Source organism: Capricornis sumatraensis, chromosome 2 (genome assembly GCF_032405125.1).
Source record: "Capricornis sumatraensis isolate serow.1 chromosome 2, serow.2, whole genome shotgun sequence".
Taxonomy (NCBI): Eukaryota; Metazoa; Chordata; class Mammalia; order Artiodactyla; family Bovidae; genus Capricornis; species Capricornis sumatraensis.
In genome coordinates, this window is record NC_091070.1 from 12,418,853 (window position 1) to 12,440,854 (window position 22,002).

General features: G+C 42.8%; 1 protein-coding gene across 8 annotated transcripts in view; it reads right to left on the reverse strand.

Annotated features, from left to right (window-relative positions):
• The window catches only part of NRXN3 (neurexin 3), a 1,763,013-nt gene that overhangs the window by 615,572 nt on the left and 1,125,439 nt on the right, over positions 1–22,002 (reverse strand). For 4 of the 8 annotated variants that reach the window (XM_068964458.1, XM_068964461.1, XM_068964460.1 and 1 more), the window contains exon 1: positions 1,776–2,010. The exons of the other annotated variants lie outside the window; for them this stretch is intronic. In XM_068964458.1, coding sequence (XP_068820559.1) covers positions 1,776–2,010 — 235 coding nt within the window. Of the gene's footprint in view, positions 1–1,775; positions 2,011–22,002 lie in introns of those variants that run through there. 8 annotated transcript variants of the gene reach the window in all.

A 22,002-nucleotide genomic window follows, 5' to 3' on the forward strand; every position in this document is an offset into this window, starting at 1 on the left:
GAGATTGACAAATTTCAGAATCCCAGGGAAGTACCACACATTCCCTCACTTAACTACTCGCTGCTTTTAACTGTTTATATCCCGAACAGAAAGCATAGAGGCCCTGCCAGCCTATATAACCTCTAACAAATGCGTATCTTCATCTCCCTGCTGATCATTTACACTAATTAGCAAAATTTAGCTAATTATCGCTGAGCGTTTCCGCGTTTAATTATGGCTATTAGTAATAGTCTGTCTGGCTTCCTCCATCTCCCACCCCTCTCTTTTCCTTTCTCACCCTTTACGATCCCACCCCCAACTGCCAGTCCCTCTCCTCCTTAGAAACTGACAGTTTCTATTTCCATGAAATTGCTTTTGCCTTTTTGGTGGTTGCGGCACTTTCCTCTCCTACGGTGTTTTTTTTTTTTTTTTCTTTTTTTTTTTCCTTAAAGCCTACACCAAAACCCAGCAGGAATCACAGAGAAAACAGCAATCAGATCAAGCATTCCCTCCTCCCCAGCACCTCCTCTCTAACAACTAGTACAAGCTCTGAGCCGCTTGACGACTCCATCAAATAAAATGTAAAGAAAGAATCAGAGCAAGAGGACGTGCTGGCATTTTCTCCATGTGCTTCCACTTAACACTACAGACAGCACAGCACAGAGCAGGAACCCAGCGCCGGGAGACGGTGGGAAGAACGGATGTTCCCAGTGGGGTCTGGATGTGACAGGTCTTCAAAATACACGCTAGGGCAGGGGACCTCCAGGGCGGTTTGCTCTCGCTGCTCCTCAGAGGGCTGCTCCTGCAGGTGGGCTCTGTGATCCCCGTCAGAGTGGAGTGCATAGTAAACAAATAACGAAGCTTCAGAACAGTTTACTACAGCAAGCACCAACCTCCACCGCGGACATCACCCTTTTCAGAGGTAGCCTGCTGAAAGCTGAGTTCTCATTTTAAGAGCCAGAGATCTCCTCTTTCACTCGCTATGCAAGGAGGGTCGTTTAGAGCAAAACACATCATACTTGCATGGTGTGAACAAGCCCACCCATGCTTCCCTTAGTGGAAACAAATTCCCATCAGTGGGGGGATTGAAGTGGCAACAATTTACACTTGGGTAAATTATACATGGACTTTGCCTTATCTTATGCATTGCCTCCTCCCAGGTAGTTAGCAATATTAGGGGTATAGTTTTCATCATAGCTGCTCTCTCCATCTGACATGTGGACAAACTTAAAGCTGTGCACATGAACAGTAATGACCACTGTTTATTAAAAAAAAATATTTTCTGCCTCTCTACACTCAGCTACTTTCCCCCCCCTCCCCAACCTTAACCACTTTAAAGCAGTTCAGTCAACTTCAGGCTGAAGACATAAGGATTCCTGCTGCCTGCTATTTTCCCAGGACTAGCTCTCCAACAAGATCAAAGAAGGGTAAAAACAAGGTGAATGAATGGATTCTCAAAAGTGCAGCAATGGGGACTTCTCTGATAAGTTGCCTGCCATCTGTTGGGTGAAGGAAGCAGAGGGGTCCAAACAGGAGAATACCAGTGCTTGTGCAGCCCTGAATAAGTAAGCCAGCCCAGGTGGGGCGGACCCATTAGAGAAAATGGGAACGGGGCAGAAAAAACCAGCTTATAGGGGAAATTGGGCATTTTCTTCCCTCATGCACATGCGATGCTTTTCATGATTTTCAATCCAATTTTTTCCAAATTCTTTTCCCACCCTTAACATTACCTGAAAGGCGAGTGGGTTACGGAATTGCTATGCCCCATTAAAACGATAAAGAGCAGAGAGACCCACCGTGCCCTCCTCGAAGGGAAACAGGGGAGCGATAGATAGAAATAGGCACTGAGTGATGCTTGCTGCCATGGAAATGGTGCTCGTGCTGAGAGTGAGACCCCGGCGAGGAGGAGGAGGCTACGTTAGAGGAACTCCACACAGAGCTGACGATACATCCCCAGAAAAGGGACCAGATCCCAAGCGTCCAGGCCGGCCGGCGAGGAGGGCTCCGTCTCGCGTGGATTCTCAGGTGCATGGTCAGCGCACAGGACCACCACAGATGGGCAGTTTGAATTCCAGCCAGTGAGGAATAATTAAGTTCATGATGCCCAGGGACCCATCATAGCAGAAGGGATACTTGCCCGGATTTTGGAAAACAGGGAAGGAATGAGCGTTTTCAAGACAGATGATGGGGGGAAGAAAACTACTTAAAAAAAAAAAAAAAATGAGGCAAAAGCTCCCCTTTCTTGGAGCTGAAATTTACGATGCCAAAGTACACCCAGGTATAGCAACCCTCCTAGGGAGCCCCGGAATGCCACACATGTCAGGGGAGGCCCTTCCAGCTCCTCCTGGTCTCCGCGGGGCACCTCGGGTCGGATGACTTAACTGCACACTCCGGGAAGCCACACGGAGGGAAGGTGGAAATGAAGGAAGAAGAGGAGACGGCAGGAGACCCAAGTAGGTTCAGCTTAGTTTATCCCAACATCCGAGCAGTTTGAACATTTTTTTCCCCCAACTTGGCGAGCGATGCAATGCAGAACTCCCAGGAAAAGGGGGGCTGCAGATGCTGAGAGTTCTTCGCGGGGTCCTCGGAGTCTCGGTGGAAGGGCTCCGGGGGGCGGAGGCTGTGAACCCTGCGTGTTCTGGAAGAGCGCCACGGAGCAGCCGCCTGCGGGCCGGGTTTCTCAACGGGGTGAAAAGGCAGCAGCCGCCGGAGGAAGACAGGAACAAGAACGACCGGAGAGACAGAGAAGAGGAGGAGGAGGAGGAACCCAGCGCGGAGCGGCCACCCAAACCGACGTGGCCCGGGCGCAGAGAGGCGGGGTGGGGGAGCCGCGAAGGCGCGCGAGGAGGTGCCCGGCGGGCGGCCGAGCTGGCCGGGAGGCGGGCGGGCGCCTGCAAAGCGCGCGGAACCGGGAGGCACAGGTGAAGCGAAGCGAGGAGTTGGGGCGCCAGATTCACGAATGGGCAAGTCGTATGCAAATAGCGCACTCCCGAGAGCAAATCAGGGCAGCCCGAGCGCTCGGCCGAGGGACTGGCTGGCTCGGAGGGAGGAGGGGCCCGAGCGCCCCGGAATCCCGGCCCTCCCCATTCAAGCGCACGCTGGTCTCCCCCCCGCGCGAGCTACGCGCGCGCATCAACACCCTGCCTGCTCACGCTCGGCTCCCTACCGGAGGAGTGAGCACAAGCGTGTGTGTGTGTGCGCGCGCGCTGCGCCTTTTGGTTGCCCGATCCCTGCTCCTCTCCCAGGCATATTAAGCCAAACTCCGGTAGTTGGAAAGAAAAAAAAAAAAATGCAGGCGGCAGCGAAGGCTGAAGTCTCCCCAGATAGAAATAAAAATCAACCCCTTGAGTCAGCAGGAGCGCCGGAGCGGCTTGCACGCGGTAGTGCCCGAGCGCGCGCGCGCTCCTCCCGGCCTGGTGGTCAGCACCGCGCGGCCAGTCTCCGGGGACGTGCCTCTTTGGGGCGAAGGGGATACGAGCCCAACCGAGGGGCGAATGCCGGCAGCGCGTCCTGGTTCTCGAAGGTGAAGGTGAAGGCGGCGAGGTGGACCCCTGGACCCCCCCGGAGGGTGAGAGGTTTGATGCGCCCCCCCCCCCCCCCCCGGGGAGGGCCTTGGAGAAGGTAGATTCCACCCCTGGTGGGCAGGATGTTCTGGGAATTCAGGACCCAGGAGTTGGCTGGTCTAAGAACTTCAGAAGAGGTGAGGGCTGAGTCGGCTGGCGAAAGAGCGGCTGGTCTGGCCTGCCCTGGCCTTAGAGGCACGCTGCCCCCGGAGGGTAGAGCCTCCCGGCCTCCAGGACTTGGCACGAAAGAGAGTGCAGCTTTTACATCCAGGCTGAACCTGCAGGGGAGAGCGGAGAGGCAGGAAGAAGCTTGGCGAGCCCGCAGTGGCCATCTGTTACTCCAGGAGGAAGCCGACCAGAGCTCGGCCAGCAAACGGTGATATTCTGCACACGGCAGCCTTCATCCCATCCCTCACTCCCCAACTTCTCGCTACGCGGTTGAGCGTGATACAGAAACCCGACAGCCTCCTGGACTCCCGGGTCTTGCTGTTGCTGCCTCTGACTCCCTCCTTTCCACTCCCCTTAGTTATAAAAGCACCATATATTTGGGGATGGGGCGGGGATGGAGAAGTAAGGAAATAATACTTGCTGGTTAAATCACATCATATATACTACAGGACACTTGCTGGTTAAATCATGTCTATATGTCTTCAGTTCTGTTCAGTGGCTCAGTCCTGTCTGACTCTTTGCCACCCCGAGGACTGCAGCACATCAGGCCTCCCTGTCCATCACCAACCCCCAGAGCTTGCTCAAACTCATGTCCATCGAGTCGGTGATGCCATCCAACCATCTCATCCTCTGTTGTCCCCTTCTCCTCCCACCTTCTATCTTTCCCAGCATCAGGGTCTTTTCCAGTGAGTCAGTTCTTCACATCAGGGGGCCAAAGTACTGGAGCTTCAGCTTCAGCATCAGTCCTTCCAATGAATATTCGGGACTGATTTCCTTCGGGACTGGTTGGATCTCCTTGCAGTCTAAGGGACTCTCAAGAGTCTTCTCCAACACCACAGTTCAAAAGCATCAATTCTTCAATGCTTGATTATATATATTTATATATTTATATACAGGCTTCCCAGGTAGCGCTAGTATTAAAGAACCTACCTGTGAATGCAGACATAAGTGGCGTGGGTTTGATCCCTGGGTCAGGAAGATTCCCTGAAGGAGGGCATGGCAACCCACTCCAGTATTCTTGCCTGAAGAATTCCATGGACAGGGGAGCCTGGCAGGTTATATAGTCCATGCAGTCACAAAGAGTTGGACATGACTGAAGCAACTGAGCATGCATATATATATATATATATATATATATTTGCGTGTGTATATATATGTGTGTATATATAGATAGATAGCGAGAGAGACATGCGCACACACACACACACACACACAGCACTTCTGCAGCATTTCTTTTTTAAAAAGAAGTTTATAGCACCTATCATATTCCTGCTCTCAAGAAACATCTCAGGCCTCCTGACTGAGAATAAGAGATTATTCATTCTTGGGGCACCTTGAAGAGATGTTAAATAAGTTAGCATTATCTGTCTCTAACATAAAGATATCAAACCTAGAAATGATTTGCCTTCAAAGTCAAATATCAAGTCCCTTTGAGACTTTGTGATGGTGACTTGGTGCTCTGGTTAGGAAATTGGTGTTCTCCTGAAGATGCCTGCTGCCTGCAGTAAATGGTGCACAGTCATCCCAGCTGCTCTGGCTCTTGGCTGTAAGGGTGATTCAAGATCCACAGCCTCCAATGGGATGGCCCTCATTCGTGATCTTTCATGCCTTTGGGCCGTGGCCCATGAACATGATGTTTTAAACTAGCAACATGTACTCAACAGCAGCACAATAAGAGAGAGGGGTGATTGATGGAGACCTGATTTATTCCCTGATTTAAGACCAGATTTCCTTCTCTGTAAAATGGGAATAGTTCCTCCTCCCCTTATAAGGTTCTTGGGAATATTAAATGAGATAATGTATACATAGCATCTGGCATAGCAGTAAAGAGTGGCAGTAATTTTTGTTTAATAGAAAAATAAGCTAAAACTCCAAGAAGGTTAAGTACATGTTTAGGGTCTCAGGCAACTATTACGACAAAAGTGAAAAAAAAAAAAAAAACATATTAATATCCTAGGCATCCTCCATTAACGTCGATGATAATTCCCATTCAGTCCAACCACTCCTTGATGTCCTCCTCCAGATGGAATCTCACAGCGCTTTGGACTTTGTCTCTGTATCATGGCCTTAAAGAGACCTAGATGACCTGGCTTATACCTAGTTGTCCAACTCCATCTTCTTCCAGATGACCTCTTACTCTCTACGCCACAGTCTCCTGGATCTGCTTTTTGCTCTTGAATGTGCAAAGCTCTTTCCCAACTCAAGGCCTTTAAACATGCTGGGCCCTCTTCTCTGGAACACTCTTCCCTAAGATTTTCATGTGCTTTTCATTGCAGATGTGACCTCCTCAGAAGCCCTCTCTAACCCTCATCTAAAGAAAGCTACAGCCACCCCAAAAGGTACTTTATCCCATGACCATGCTCTGTTTCCCTCAAAGCACTCCACTTTCTGAAATTATTTTATTTATATTTGTTCATGGTCTGTCTTTTTAAAAAGACTGGACGTTCCCTGGAAGTTGAACCTTTGCCTTGGTCTCCCCTATATTTTCCGTGTGCACAAGAGTGGGTAGCACAGAGTAGAAGCTCAGTAAACATTTGCTGCATTAATGCATCCAAGGAATCAATTTCCAACCTCATGTGATGTGGTTAGTTGCTAAGTTGTGTCTGACTCCTGCAACCCCATGGCCTTGTAGCCCACTAGGCTTCTCTGTCCATGGGATTTCCCAGGCAAGAATACTGGAGTGGGTTGCCATTTCCTTCTCCATGGGATCTTCCTAATCCAGAGACTGAACTCATGTCTCCTGGGTTGCAGCGGGATTCTTTACCAGCTGAGACACCAGGGAAGCCCTTCTAACCTTATATGCATATTTTTTTATATACCATTCATTCCACTGACATATTTATCTGGTTATAGTGACACTGACCCCCAGAGACACATATTTGCAGAGATCATGAGTTGACCACCTATCCACTTAATGCTTTTCTTCTTTTCTGAATTGGCATTGAGTATTGGAGACTGTATTTTTTTCCCTTAATCCCAAGGAAGGATGGGAAGTTTAGATGGACCTTCCAATTAATTCTCTGCTAGGCAACAAAGTGAAAAATAAATCCTTAATGCAGTACAAAATCTGGAAATGCCACTGGTGCGTCACAGCTGGAACTATTCATTTTACTTGTCATACTTATCATTTATTTATTTACTTTTCATAAAATGTCAGAAGAAGTATCTGTGAATTCTGGTAAGGTTGATTCCACTTGGGGACCGAGTAGAACACAGAGAATATATATCAAGAGGACAAATGCAAGACTGGTTTGTTTTTCTTCTTTCTCTTTAAAGTGGTAATCCACAATTATCCTGATAAAAAACAATGTCCTCCTCCAATTTAACACATTGTTGAAAATATTTTTTTTCATTTTCTTTCTCTCCTTCTCTCTTCCTCTAGTTAAGATATTCCTACTTAGACTTCTTTTCTAATTCACGTCATTCTCAGGTCTATTAGAGTTTACACTGAATGTGCACGTTCAGTCACTCAGTCGTGTCTGACTCTGCGATCCCATGGGCTGTAGCCCACCATGGTTCAGTAGTTCCCCTGTCCATGGAATTTTCCAGGCAAGAATACTGGGCTGGGTTGCCATTTCCTTATCCAGAGGATCTTCCTGACCCAGGGATTGATTCTCAGTAGGTGGATTCTTTAGCAACTGAGCCACCTGGGAAGCCCCGAGTTTATATTAGGCTGATCTATTAAGTTGGTGTTGTTGTTGTTTAGATTTTTAGCTCCAGGGATAACCCCTAGATACTGTCTGCATCTGCAGATCTGGTTAAAGGGATTTGTCTTCACCTGGACCATCACAAAAGGCTCCCGTCTTTCCCTCTGAGTTATCTTTTCTAGTGGGTCCTTTGAGTGAGAACACTTAGGAATGAAGCATGCAGCTACATGAAGATGAGAGTCTGTTTTTAAGATAGAAAGAGAAATAGATTTAGAAACGTTATGCTCACCACAGATTTAAAGTTGAAAAGTATAAATAATTTCACAGGAACAACCACGCTTAGCTCCACTTGGATAAACTGCCATGGCATCCTAACCAGACTTTTTGGAGCCTTAAGTTTCTGAATGAAATGCAGCTTTAAAAAACAACAACAAAAAAAGGTCCTGTGGCTGGATTTGCCTGGGTTAATAGCTCGGTTTCTCTATTATTTCAGGCTGCAGAATTTGGCACTATAGATTTCTTCTCCCCATTTTAATCTCCCCTTTCCTCTCCTCTCCCCCCAAAAAAGACTGTCCCAAGATAAGATACGAGAATCCTGATCCATCTGACACTCTCTGTCTTGCTTTGGTGGGTGCGTGCGTACCCGTGCAGTCGCTCGGTCCTGTCTGACTCTGTGACCCCATGGACTGCAGCCCACCAGGCTCCTCTGTCCATGGATTTCCCAGGCAAGAATACTGGAGTGGGGTGCCATTTCCTCCTCCAGCGATCTTCCCGACCCAGGGATCGAACCTGTGTCTCCTGCATTGGCAGGCAAGTTATTTTACCACTGAGCCACCTGGTGGAAACCTCAGCTATGAAGTACTCTGGAGAATTTTCTGGCTCCTAAAATACGCTCCACGATAGTACTTAATGGTGTCAGGTGCCAGGAATCTAATGCGCCATTGCCCTGTCAGTCTCTCACAACACTTTCTGTCTCCATGCCTGCACACTCCTTTTCTCGCTTTGCATAGCCTCCAGCTTTCCACGTTGCTGCTGGCGAGAGACACCCATTCAGGTGTTGGCTGCAGGTACAGCTGATCTGATGGTACAGACACAGGAAGCACTGGGGCAGTCTGTTTCTCTGTGAGCCCTAAATCCTGGCAAGGACCCTTTTTCTCCCCAAATATACGGAATAGAAATCCTTACATTTCTCTTGAAACACAGTTCCAAAGAGTAAGTTTAGGGAAGAGGGAAAAACAAAAACAACTCAACGCTCATAATGTGAAATGAAATCCAAGTCCTGAAAAAATACAGGTGACTGTTAACATGACTATAAATATATCCAAGGGTTCCATAAAACAATCGAACTTTGCTTTATTATATGTCAGTGGGTTTATTTATAGCCACATAATTCATCCTTCTGCTCATTTATTTAAGAAAGCCATCCTGCAAAAAAGCAGATTTTGATTATGTTTTACATTTGGGAGTATAAAAGAGAAGCTTTATTCTTTTAAGTATCACTCCTACATGTATTTTGATTTAAAAAAACAAAGACGACAGCATCCTTGTATAATTTTATCATTTAGAGAATATGTTGCTTCTATTCCTTTAATTTATCCTTCACACAAACATCCATAGTTGTTCTCTTGTCCTCCTTGTGGCTGAAATTGGGATATCAGGAGTCTGGGTGTTGAGAAAAATCTCTCCAGGAAATTTTCCAAATCTGTTGATCAATGGCTCTGGGATATCTGTTTTGTTGGAATTTTACACATTTCTTTAAAGAAAAGAAAATACATCTATAAAATATTCCTATATAAACCTTAGCCAGCTTCCTTGGAAATCCAAGTGAAATTATTTTCTCATAGAAACAACTTTCCTTTTAATCGAGGACAGGATTCAGTTAGTTAGTCATTAAGAAATTGGGGCATTTAAACTCCCGTAGGTCTTCTCTAAGCTTACATTGGCTATCAGAGATCATGTACATCTTAATCTAGTTTTAATGATTCAAACAAAGTGAATTATTGTTATATAACAACAGAAGTAATAACACCCTTTGTATGTTTACAGGGAAATTATCAAATCAAGTATTTAGAAGACACTTTGAGAGCGTGCATACTGATTTTGATCAGGGGCTCTGGTGCCTTGACTGCCTAGGTTCAACGTCTTGATTTTGCTTTCTAGCTGTTTTGAAAAATGTTGGCAAGGTCCTTAGCCCCTCTGTATCACAGCTTCTCCCTCTGTGAAATGGGAATATCATGCTATCTAACACAAAGGCTTGTTTTGAGGATTTGGAACGGTATTACATGTAAAGTGTGGATAAACAGTGCCTGGCACTGTGTGTATAAACAGTAAAGGGTCAATAAATGCGAGTATGAAAATAATTGACTCCATGAAATGCACCTCTGTAGATGGTTTTTTTTCTTCTCGTTGACAAATCTCAAGAGGACTGGGTAAACAAAAAGTTCCCCTTGCAACTCCCAAACGTAGAATGGAAAGTTACTCCCCTGTGTTCCCTGACTCACTGGATTCTCTTTGCCCATATATTTAGCAGAATGGGGAGCAGCTTAATCATATCCTTCTCACAAACATCTTTCAACTCCAAAACAATAAAGCTCACCATGGCCCCAGAATCAGATAACGTGGAATGCCGGAACCCAGCCTCGTTTCGTCAGTAATCATTTTCCAACATAACGGTGGAGCTCACGCAATTTCTGTCTACTTTGGGATATGGAAGGTCTCTCGGGCTACTTTTCTGTCTCATCTCTTAATTTTCTCACCTTCGTTTCTCAAATAAACTATAAATTTCAATTATTTAGCCTTCTTCCTAAAAAGCATGGCTTTTAAATCCTGTAATAATTTCCATTGGATTTATCTGGCATTTTACCATAATTCAATATTTTTTTAAAGTTACTAAAAATGTGCCTCTGAACTAGGTTCTACTGAATATTTTGTTGTATTCTTGTACTTAGATGCTCAGTCGTGTCCAACTCACTGTGACCCCATGGACTGTAGCCCACCAGGCTCCTCTGTCTATGGGATTTTTTTCAGCCAAGGATACTAGAGTGAGTTGCTATTTCCTCCTCCAGAGGATCATCATGGCCCAGGGATCGAATTCATGTCTCCTGTGTCTCCTGAACTGGCAGGCAGATTCTTTGCCAGTGAGCCATCAATAATTATTTTCGTGCGTGTATTTCATGAACATGAAGTATACTGTAACTATGTGCAAGGAGCCAGATGAAGTACAGGGGACTGGGATAAAAAAGAGAAGATTTCAAACCTTAAGAAGTTTATAATCTAACAAGGGAAAAAGCCATCAAAAACAAAACAAACCATCAATCCCATCTCTACGTTCAGTTTCCCATATACAATATGGTAAGTGCTAGAACAAAGGCATAACCAAACAATACGGAAGAATAGTGCAGTCAGTTCAGTCGCTCCGTTGTGTCTGACTCTGTGACCCCATGAACCGCAGCACACCAGGCCTCCCTGTCCATCACCAACTCCCGGAGTCCACCCAAATCCACGTCCATCGAGTCGGTGATGCCATCCAACCGTCTCATTCCCTGTCGTCCCCTTCTCCTCCTGCCCTCAATCTTTCCCAGCATCAGGGTCTTTTCAAATGACTCAGTTCTTCGCACCAGGTGGCCAAAGTATTGGAGTTTCAATAAACACCCAGGACTGATCTCCTTTAGGATGGACTGGTTGGATCTCCTTGCAGGCCAAGGGACTCTCAAGAGTCTTCTCCAACACCACAGTTCAAAAGCATCAATTCTTTGGCGCCCAGCTTTCTTTATAGTCCAACTCTCACATCCATACATGACCACTGGAAAAACCATAGCCTTGACTAGATGGACCGTTTCGGCAAAATAATGTCTCTGCTTTTGAAAATGCTGTCTAGGTTGGTCATAACTTTCCTTCCAAGGAGTAAGCATCTTTTAATTTCATCTGCAGTCACCATCTGCAGTGATTTTGGAGCCCCCCAAAATAAAGTGTCACTCTTTCCACTGTTTCCCCATCTATCTGCCATGAAGTGATGGGACTGGATGCCATGATCTTTGTTTTCTGAATGTTGAGCTTTAAGCCAACTTTTTCACTCTCCTCTTTCACTTTCATCAAGAGGCTTTTCAGTTCCTCTTCACTTTCTGCCATAAGGGTGGTGTCATCTGCATATCTGAGGTTATTGATATTTCTCCCGGAAATCTTGATTCCAGCGTGTGTTTCCTCCAGCCCAGCATTTCTCATGATGTACTCTGCATATAAGTTAAATAAGCAGGGTGACAATATACAGCCTTGACGTGCTCCTTTTCCTATTTGGAACCAGTCTGTTATTCCATGAATAGAGAATGGAGTTAATCCACTGTGGGGAGAAAGGGACTCTGAGGAGGGATTCATATACAAGGTGACAGGTGACCCTAGTGTCAAAGGACTAGAGTTCAAATCCTGATCCACTCCCTGTGACCTCAAAGCAGTTATTTTAAACTCACTGAGCCTATTTCCTAAATAGTATAAACATGAATACTTCAAAACTCATAAGACGTTTTAAGGGGTAAATGAGAAGATATATATGAAAGGAACACTGTAAATGCTTAGGATAACTATTACCATGAACCATGGTATCGTGGTACCATGAGGATGGTGAGGCCTTGAATGATTTCAAATAGGCTGAGAAGCAGAAATGTCAATGTAAGGAGATTAGTAGTTTTGGGTTGAGTCAACCACAGCAGGCTTCCTGGAGGGGGCAAGTTTTAAGCTTAGCTTTCACTTGACAGATTGCTAAATCCTGAAAATCTCAGAAAGGTGTCAGCTTTTTACTTCAAACAAACAAACAAAACAGGCCATGGAAGAAGGGAAGGGAAGAGGAAAGGAGAGGAGAGGAGAGGAGGAGAAATTTACATATTGGAAACCCTGTTTTTCATCTCAAATGACTGGGTTGCCTTATTCAGAGTTGTCAAATTAATACCATATAAATAAAAACTTACATTGTAGCACAGCCAGGAGTTTTCCTTTGTTCAATTTCTCCTGCACACTTACTTTTCAGAAACTAAAATACTCATTGGATCCAATTCATTAGACTATCCTTTAGTCCTACAAATATTATAGTTTAAGCATCCATCTTATACAAGCATCTGTCTCACAATTCCATGAAGAGTATATCTTCTAAGACAGAGGGACAGAGATATAAAATAACTGGCCATTTTCTCTTTTATATCATGCAGTCTTAAATCCAGTTAACAGAGAAGTCTTGGCAGGGCGAGAGATGAGACGAATGTTCCCCAAACAGAAGGTACAAAAGTGTTATCTAAGCAGTTCCAAAAATGTTTGCAAGATGAGTAATAAGGGCATTTCTCAGTGGTACTGAGGATTTTGCACTTTCCAAAACTGGTGGTGAGGACAGGGGAATACTGAGATGTAAGTCTGTGTCATAGCAAGAGAAATAGACTGCTCCTAAAATAGATGAGACAACATTTAAGATAACACTATTTTGGCATTGATGGTATCTATGTCTTCAAAATCTACCATTTCCAATCTGAACAAGCAGAATTTGTTGTTCTTCCCTGTCTTCTGTTAGCATTTGTCACTTTCTCTTATCATCAGCTGGGTTTATATCTGGATCCCCTACACAATTTATAGAGGAATCATGTAAGGAACTGGGGCCTGGTCTGAGGGTCAAACAGCTTAAGTTCTAGGGCCAGATAGCTTATGTTCAAATCCTTGCTCCGTTATTTAATAGCTGTGTGACCTCGGCTAAGTTGCCTAGCCTTTGAAAACCTGTTTTCTCATGGAGATTGTAGTATTCCCTCTCTCAAACTTAGCACAATACCGGAACAGTAAAAGACATTAAATGGATGTTTGTGAAATAGTATTAACATACATTTAACTACTGTAGGAGAGAAAAATCTCATAGGTAGATAGATAGATATAAACAAACACATATATAGGATATGCATATATATGTGTGTATACATATATATATATACATATACATATATATGCCTGTATACATACATATATGCAAAAGTGTATACATTTATATATACACACACATTTACATATATCTCCCCCCCAAAAAAAAAATATATCCATAAAATATGCAAGCATCTCATTATAAGGGAGAACTTTTCAACATCTGGAGCTTTTACAAATTGGAAGGAATATCTTGCAAGATAGCAGGCTCTCTATCGCAGGAATGGGACAATTTTAGGGACACTAAAGTTGCTGTCTTGCAGTAAATGAGTGGATGGAATATATAACCTCTAAACTTATTTTCAAACTTATATATAATACCAATTAAAATTTCTTTTAAACTTTCAATTTGCCCTTAACCTCTGCATTTACTTTAATGTAATCTCTTGGCTTTATTTTGAGGCTCAAACCTGATTCCTTCATGCTACAAAAATCATAGCACATGGTTGTTTATTAAAACCTCACACAACGAGATGAGAAATTTTAGACTTCTGTAAAATTAATCTAGTACTGTTGCACTAAAACTTCATTTTTCATTATTGCATGCAGTGCAAGTTGTCTTTAGACAAATTAACAATTTTATGCTTCTATTTTAAACACCAAAGATTATTGTGTTTTTTCCCCCCACTAGCAACACCTACACAGCTGCTGTTCCTGTGATCAAAGGGGATATTTTTCATTGGTGAAAAGCTCATTGCTATGGGAAGAGTATGCTGACTTGCTTACCCTATCGTCCTTTATCTCCCAGCAGGGAATCCTGGTGGACTGAATATAAATAAAACTGAATTCCCCTAAATAAAGACATGTGTCTTGAAAATCCTGAACAAAAAGCAAAAAATACACTTCTCTCTCCCTCTCTAACCAAGACAAGGTCATTATTCCTCAGTAACTGGTTAGGATAAGAAAGAAATAGTTAAGTATTCAGAAGACACTTAAGAAAGTTAGGCAAACTGAGATATCAAGACAGAAAATGACTTGTCAGTGTCAGAAGAAGCTGAAATATTTCTCTAGAATATTGCTCTAGAGTATAGCATGCATGGCTCCTATAGAAACATCAACATAAAATAAGATAATAAGAAAAATAACTATCCAGTAAGAAGATTATCCACCGGGAGAGAGTTAACAGACACAAGACTGGAAGACTGAGAAATCTAAGAATGTGAGATAACAGGACAGTCTGAAAAAAATTGCCCCCAAATGGTTGAAACGACTAAATAAAGAAATTGCAGAAACCATAGGTGAGAAAAAAAAAATAATAATGTGATAATGAGCATACTTAATAAAGAGCTAAAGTCACTTGGAAATGCAACACAGCCAGTGAATTTCCTTTGGAGAAGTCAGTGGATAGATTATGAAAATGCAGCTGAAGAGGAAATTAATGACCTGGAGGAAAGAACTAAAGAAACTTTCAGAATGTAGCATAGAGAGAAAAAGACTTACGTAATACAAGAGAGAGTAAGAACCATGAAAAATCAAATGAAAATTTCAACATACAACTATTAAGATTTCTAGAAAAGGAGGAAAGGGTAATAAAAAAAGATAATGATTTGTTTTGTAGTTAAGTAATACAAAATTTTTTTTGAGCTTTACCTATCTTTATATTTTGGGGGGGGGGGGGTGGTTATAGTTGCTTTACCGTGCTGTGTTAGTTTCTGTAGCATAATGAAGTGAATCAGCTTCATGTACACATACCTCCCTTCCCTTGCTGACCTCCCTCCCACCCCACCCCACCCCACCCCACCTCCATCTGACCCATCTAAGTCATCACAGAGCACTGAGGTGAACTCCCTGTTGGCTCTTCTACTAAAGGATCCTAAAATAAAGAGAGTGTGCGTGCCCATCATCACACTTTGGTTCATCATAATGAAACTCCAAACACCAAAATTAAATATAAAAATCTTAAAATCAACAGGTTACTTTTACATAAAGCTTACAAGACAATGAATTATAATTGCTTTGTGTTGAAAGAAAGCTGCCTTTCAATCTAGGTTTATTTAATTAGGCAAGTCAAATTTTTAAGAGTGGAGGCAAACCTAACACATTTTCAGATGAAAAAAGTTTGAGAAAGCTTACCATTCACAGACTGTCACTGGCATAATCATGAAAGGTTATACTTCAGTATAAAGAAAACAACCCCAGAGAAAAGGAGTGGCATTCAAAAGGAAATGATGGGTGAAAGGAACTGGCATGCTAGCGCTAAATCTAAGTAAACATTGTATCACTACCACTACTACCACTAGCAAATACTTGTTTGTGGCGGCTTCAAAATGAGAATAATAACCAATATTTCCTTAATGCATATAAGTTAAGTATTATTATTGTCCCTATTAAGAATCTGCCGGCAATGCAAGAGACCCAGGTTCAATCCCTGGGTCGGAAAGATCCCCTGGAAAAGGAACTGGCAACACACTCTAGTATTCTTGCCTGGAGAATCCCGTGGACAGAGGAGCCTGGCGGGCTACAGTCCATGGGATTGCAAAGAGTCAGACACGACTGAGCTGTTAACACTTCTTCTTCTCCCTATCCTATAACTGGGGAAAGGAGATACACATTGTCACTTTCCATAGCTGGTAGATGGCAGAACCAGGATCTGAACCCACATCATCTATTTACGGAATCTATGGCCTGAATGAATTTACTGTTCTACTGCTGAATGCTACAAAGTGATGTATGCAACTTCCAGCTCCCATCTTCAGAGAAGGACATGTTTTCTACTTCTCTGTCCCTTTTCTGGAAGGTGGATGTGGAGATGAGCCAACTTCAACTAAGTGAATGAGGACATTATATCTGCTTCCTTTCGGTTGACATTTGCCAGGTATATTAATTAGGACATTGATTTGGCAGTTTTTTAATTGAGACTACATAACTGTGTTTTAAAAAGGCAGAAGGTCCCTTTCTCTCACACACTAGTAAGTGGCCTAAAGCAGTATGACCTAGAAACAAGAAAAAAAAAGTCACCTGTGGTTGTGTATGGCCTGTGGTTGTGGCTGTTGTTTAGGTGCTAAGTCATGTCCGACTCTTTCAGACCCCATGGACTGTAGCCCACCAGGTTCCTCTGTCCATGGGATTTCCCAGGCAAGAATCCTGGACTGGGTTGCCATTTCCTTCTCCTGGGGATCTTCCTGACACACAGATCGAACCTGCCTTTCCTGCATTGGCAGGCGATTCTTTACCACTGAGCCACCTGGCAAGCATTACTGTGTAGGACCTAGAGAAATTATCATACCCTCAAGTCAATGTTCTAACAAATATACTTGGGAAATGTTAATCAAGAGAAAACAGATTCAGAAATATAAATGTTGGACAAAACAGATGCTATCACCAAAAATGTTATCGTCACGTCTTAAGAAAAACCATTAACCCAGGGGATATAACAGTTCTGAACTGTGTATACCTAATAACACAACCTAAAATAAATATAAAACACATATTGATAGACTGGAAAAAACGACAAATCCATGATCAAAATCCCCACTAAAATGCATATCCCATGGGGGTAGACATTTTTGTTCTTTTGATCACTGTTAATTTCCAGGAATTATAACAATGCTTAACCCATGTTAAGAGCTTGATAACTATTGAATAGATGACCTGTATTCTTCTTGTTAAAACTTACAGAATAAGCTGGAGAAAAAAAGAGGCTATTAACTCTTTTAAAAAGCATAATTAACAGATTAGAATTAATGGACATACATGCAATCCTGAACAGAACAATTACACATACACACTGCTGCTAACTCACTTCAGTCGTGTCTGACTCTGTGAGACCCCATAGACAGCAGCGCCCCAGGCTCCCCCGTCCCTGGGATTCTCCAGGCAAGAACACTGGAGTGGGTTGCCATTTCCTTCTCCAATGCATGAAAGCGAAAAGTGAAAGTGAAGTCGCTCAGTCGTGTTCGACTCTTCGGGATCCCATGGACTGCAGCCTACCAGACTCCTCTGTCCATGGGATTTTCCAGGCAAGAGTACTGGAGTGGGGTGCCATTGCCTTCTCTCTCTCTCTCTCTCTCTCTCTCACACACACACACACACACACACACACACACACACATTTCACAGGGCTTTCCAGGTGGTGCTAGTGGTAAAGAATCTGCCTGATAACGCAGGAGACATAAGAGACAAGGGCTCGATCCCTGGGTCAATCCCTGGAGGAGGGCATGGCAACCCACTCCAGTATCCTTGCCTGGAAAATCCCATGGACAGAGAAGCCTGGCAGGCTACAATCCACAGGATTACAAAGAGTTGGATACAACTGAAGTGACTTAGCATGCACCCTCACCCTTTTATAAACTTATGAAACATAATGCAAAAAGTAGTCATGTATTAGAATCATAAGCAAATAATGAAGAATAAATAATTTCACTCCATATGTTTTGCCCACAATACAATGTGTCTAAACCAGTTACAAAAATCTGTAACATCTGTGACTGAATGAAGTATATAATCTCTCATTTTATCAATAAAATGAAATAAAATTAGATAAATAAAAATGATAAATAAAAGGAGGTAAATTCATTTGTGTTTTAAAAAATACTGTATGTCCTTAATTACCACTTTCTGTATATAGTGGAGTATTAGAAGGATGCTTTCAGAAAGCGACCTGAGATCAAACTGTTTAATATATTTCATATAAACAACTTTTAATTATATATATTAGAATTAAATGATACTCAAAGTCTTTTCATTATATACTGACTCTTATAATACCTATGCAATTGATACTTTACAAACTAAAAAATATTTTGTGTTCACTATCTGAAAATAGAAAGGTCACAGGGATTGCATTAAATTAGTTGCTAATCTACAATATTTCATATTCAGATAACTTGTAGCTGTTCATTACTGGAGTCTTAGGAGATGCAAATAAATAAATTACTGCCTATATTTCTGTCACAAATGGCAGCCAACCTCTTTATCTCTGAATTTGCTCCCTTCTCTTTGTAGGTCAAAAGGAGTCCCCAGAACACCAACAGCAATCTTGTTACTATTTCATGAATACAGATGATGTTCATTTCCTGAGACTGCCAATCTTTACTCCAGAACCCCAGATCCTGACAAAATCAATTACACTTTCAAAATGTATTACTCAATCTGGAAATTATACACCAGGAGAATGCATCTGACACTCACTTACGTTTGATCCTCTCTAAGTTAAAATCCTGGAAACAATATTCCAAAAGAGATCTTTGCTATGAGTAATACCATCATTAACAGTGAGGTACACGGAGCTTATTTTGAAGCTATAAAAGAGGATGTCAAAAAGCATATATATATGTATGGAAACTTGGAGCCAGAGAAAATCAGATGGCTTTTAACAAGCTACAGCAGAAGAAAGACCACATTTTTGTCCCGTTAAACCAAGTTTTAATGAAGAAGAGACTCTATTATATGATTTCCAATGGTTTAATATGTAGATTGAGAGACTCATTGTCATGCTCTTGAAAAATGAAAATAACTGGGTCTTAATTTTTTGCTCTAATATTAATTGCCAGACATTAAGCCACTAAACGATAGGCTATCTCATATAGAATATCTGTTTTCTAAAATTTAAATCTGCATAAGAGACACTGAGGCCAACAAGTACAACGTTGGAATAATAATATCTACTGTTTATCTCTCCTGCCTGGCGTGGCCAACCACTCACATGTTAATTTTAAGCAGATGATTGCAGAAGACAAAATGTTTGCTGGGGATTCTCTAGCAATCGAGAAGAGAATCCACAGGGGAGGGGTGGTATGAGAGGAGACGTCTTCAGTGACGTCCCTTTCAGCCCAATTCAAGGAGAGTGAGCCACTTCAACCAAGGGAGTACGTCTGTGTGGGTGTAAAGATCACAGAGGGAGGCATCGTGCTTGATTGTTGCCATTTCCTAAAAACGTGTACCTTGTCGGGGTAGGGAAGATGAACATAGAAAGGTGGGTGCATCCAGAAGGAGAAAGACGTAGGGACAGCGTGCTACTGGGCGGCGTGGCATACTCTCAGGGGGTCGGTAACATCACTCACAGGCTTGAGTCACTGCTAAACACATTAAACAGCCAGAGAGTCACGGTGAAGCTTTCGGAATAACAACAGCCAGCACATTCTTTAAACCTCCTCTCTCTGGACACCTCTCATTTAGTTCCTGCACAGGCTAGGGGAGGGAGGGGTGGGTGTACACAGGTTGTTGGCTTTGGGAGTTACTCAGCCGGATGGTGGTTACTAAATATGACACTAAGGGAGCAATAATAAATTTTGAAAGACTACAAGAAACTCTCAGCCTTTTCTCCTCAGCACCCCCACTCTCCCACTACAGATGAAAGGAAGATCAGAACTAGCAGAAATAGAAACCCTCCCAGCTGCCCCACCCCCAGGTACCAGACGTGGAAGACACTTCCAGCTGCTTTCATTTATATCACAGGAGGGTGATAACATGCATGGCCCAAAGGAAAACAAACAGGGAAAATATTTATGGGTTATTATAATTTCTTCTCCCCAAACTCATTCCTTTCCCCAGTACATATAACCCTTGACTCTTTGATGATCACTTTCAAATGAAGTTAAGGTATTTCTACAGCACCGAGTTTTTAAATAGCTTTTGTGTTTAAGTTTGGTTTCGTTTGGTTTTACTATTCAAAACAAAGAAAAACAAACAAACAAACAAAAAAAACCTCTGTGAAAGTGTTCCCTTTAGTAAGAACAGTAGGAAAAAGATTTAAATGATCAATTATAAATCCCTGCTTCAGAAAGCAGCATAGTTATTCTAATTTTTGATAGACTTATTTAAAAGATGGGGAGATTTAAAAGATGCTTTGATTCATCTAGTTGTTAACCATTCCTCTCTGGAATGCCTTGACCAACTTGGGGTTTATCAGAGACTGCATTATGTTTCTCTAAAATTCGTATGTTAAAATTCTAACCCCTAAATGTGGCTGTTTTTGGAGAAAGGACCCTTAAAGAGATATTTATAATTAAATGATGTCATAAGGGTGGGACCCTGATCTAACAAGTTTGGTGTCCTTGGAAGAAGCAGCAACACCAGGAGTGTGCAGCTATGGAGAAAAGAGCCATGTGAAGACAAGAGAGAAAGTGGCTATCTGCAAGTCAAGGAGAGAAGCCTCAGGAGAAACATCACCACTGGCATCCTGGACTTCCAGTGCTCTGAGGAAGTACACTTCTGTTGTTTAAGCCATCTAGTCTGGTGTATTTTATTTTACAGCTTGAGCTAACACAAGGTTTTTGAAAATAATAATGTCACTGTGGAATTAGGGACATTCAGATCCATAGAAAGAGAATGAGATGGTTGGATGGTATCACTGAATCAATGGACATGAGTTTGGGCAAACTCCAGGAGACAGTGAAGGACAGGGAAGCCTGGCGTGCTGCAGTCCATGAGATTGCAAGAGTTGGACACCACTCGGCAACTGAACAACAACAAGATCCATAAAGACTCTTAGAGTTCACTTGGCCCGAGAGTTCTTAGCCTGGAGTTTAAGGAATTGCTATAAAGAGAGCCACCTCTTTGCTCAACTCTGAAGGGGTGTCATTAGTCTATAGGAACCGTGCCCTTTGGAACTGTACAATTCTAAAGTACATATTATGTATTGCATAATATCTATGGCTGAATATAATGGCCTTGAAAATGGTCTGTAAAACTCCTTCCTGAAACTAAATTCAATTTAGTCTGGTTGTGTATTTTTTCTTTCTCCTGGAAAGAAAGTGCCAAGACTTCTTCAGATTTTTAAAGAAGTTCATGACCTCCAAATTATTTAAGAACCACTGATTACTTCAAATTCCTCATTTTGCAGATGAGTATATGGAGTTCTAGAAAGAGAAAGTGCTCAAAGATGCATAAAAACATGAGTAAAAGTAAGATCCACGTCTCCTGCCTCCTAGTTAAATTGTTAACATGATCCTGCTTATCTCTGGTTACTAGTGAATAAGATACACACACAAACACATACATATACACTTTACAAATACACCAAAATATGCTTTCATAGAAGTTGAACATGTTACCTGAACTCAGGGCAAAAGAGACCTTCTGAAGCATAATGATGCTAAGTAATGCTCAACATTTAGCATGTTCGTTTAGATAGTAGGCTTGCTAATTTTTTTAGACTTATGCCAATACTCACCTACCATGTTATAGAGACATGATATTGTGTGGTCGACAACATGAAGGCTTCTGTACATGTGGCCAATAAGAGCACTCCATCAAAGTATGGTGTGTAAGGCTCCAAATGGTGGCTTCTAAGTTGCTCTGAATTTTAATATAAAGACTTTGTGTCCTTCTACTTGGCAATGGTCAAGAGACAGTGAATGATTAGAATTCCATTTCGCTGAGTAGGTCATTATTAGGACTGGGATCAAGCATGGAGGCCAGAGAGAGAGTGCGTGGCCGCACACACACACACACACATACACACACACACATCTACAGTGTGTAAGCCTCTAACCACCAGCTGCAGAGATCTCGCAGCTGGAATTCCAGCAGCAGTCACAGTGCCTGCATGCCCTTGTGCTCCGTCGCTTCAGTCATGGGCAGCTGTTTCGCGACTCCATGGACTGTAGCCCACCAGGCTCCTCTGTCCAGGGGATTATCCCAGCCAGAATACTGGAGTAGGTTGCATTGTCCTTTACCAGGGAGCAGTCACAGAGGCAGGCCCTAACAGCTGACAGAAGAGTGGAGGCTGAGAGCCAGCCACCTCCTCCCTCACCTTGTAC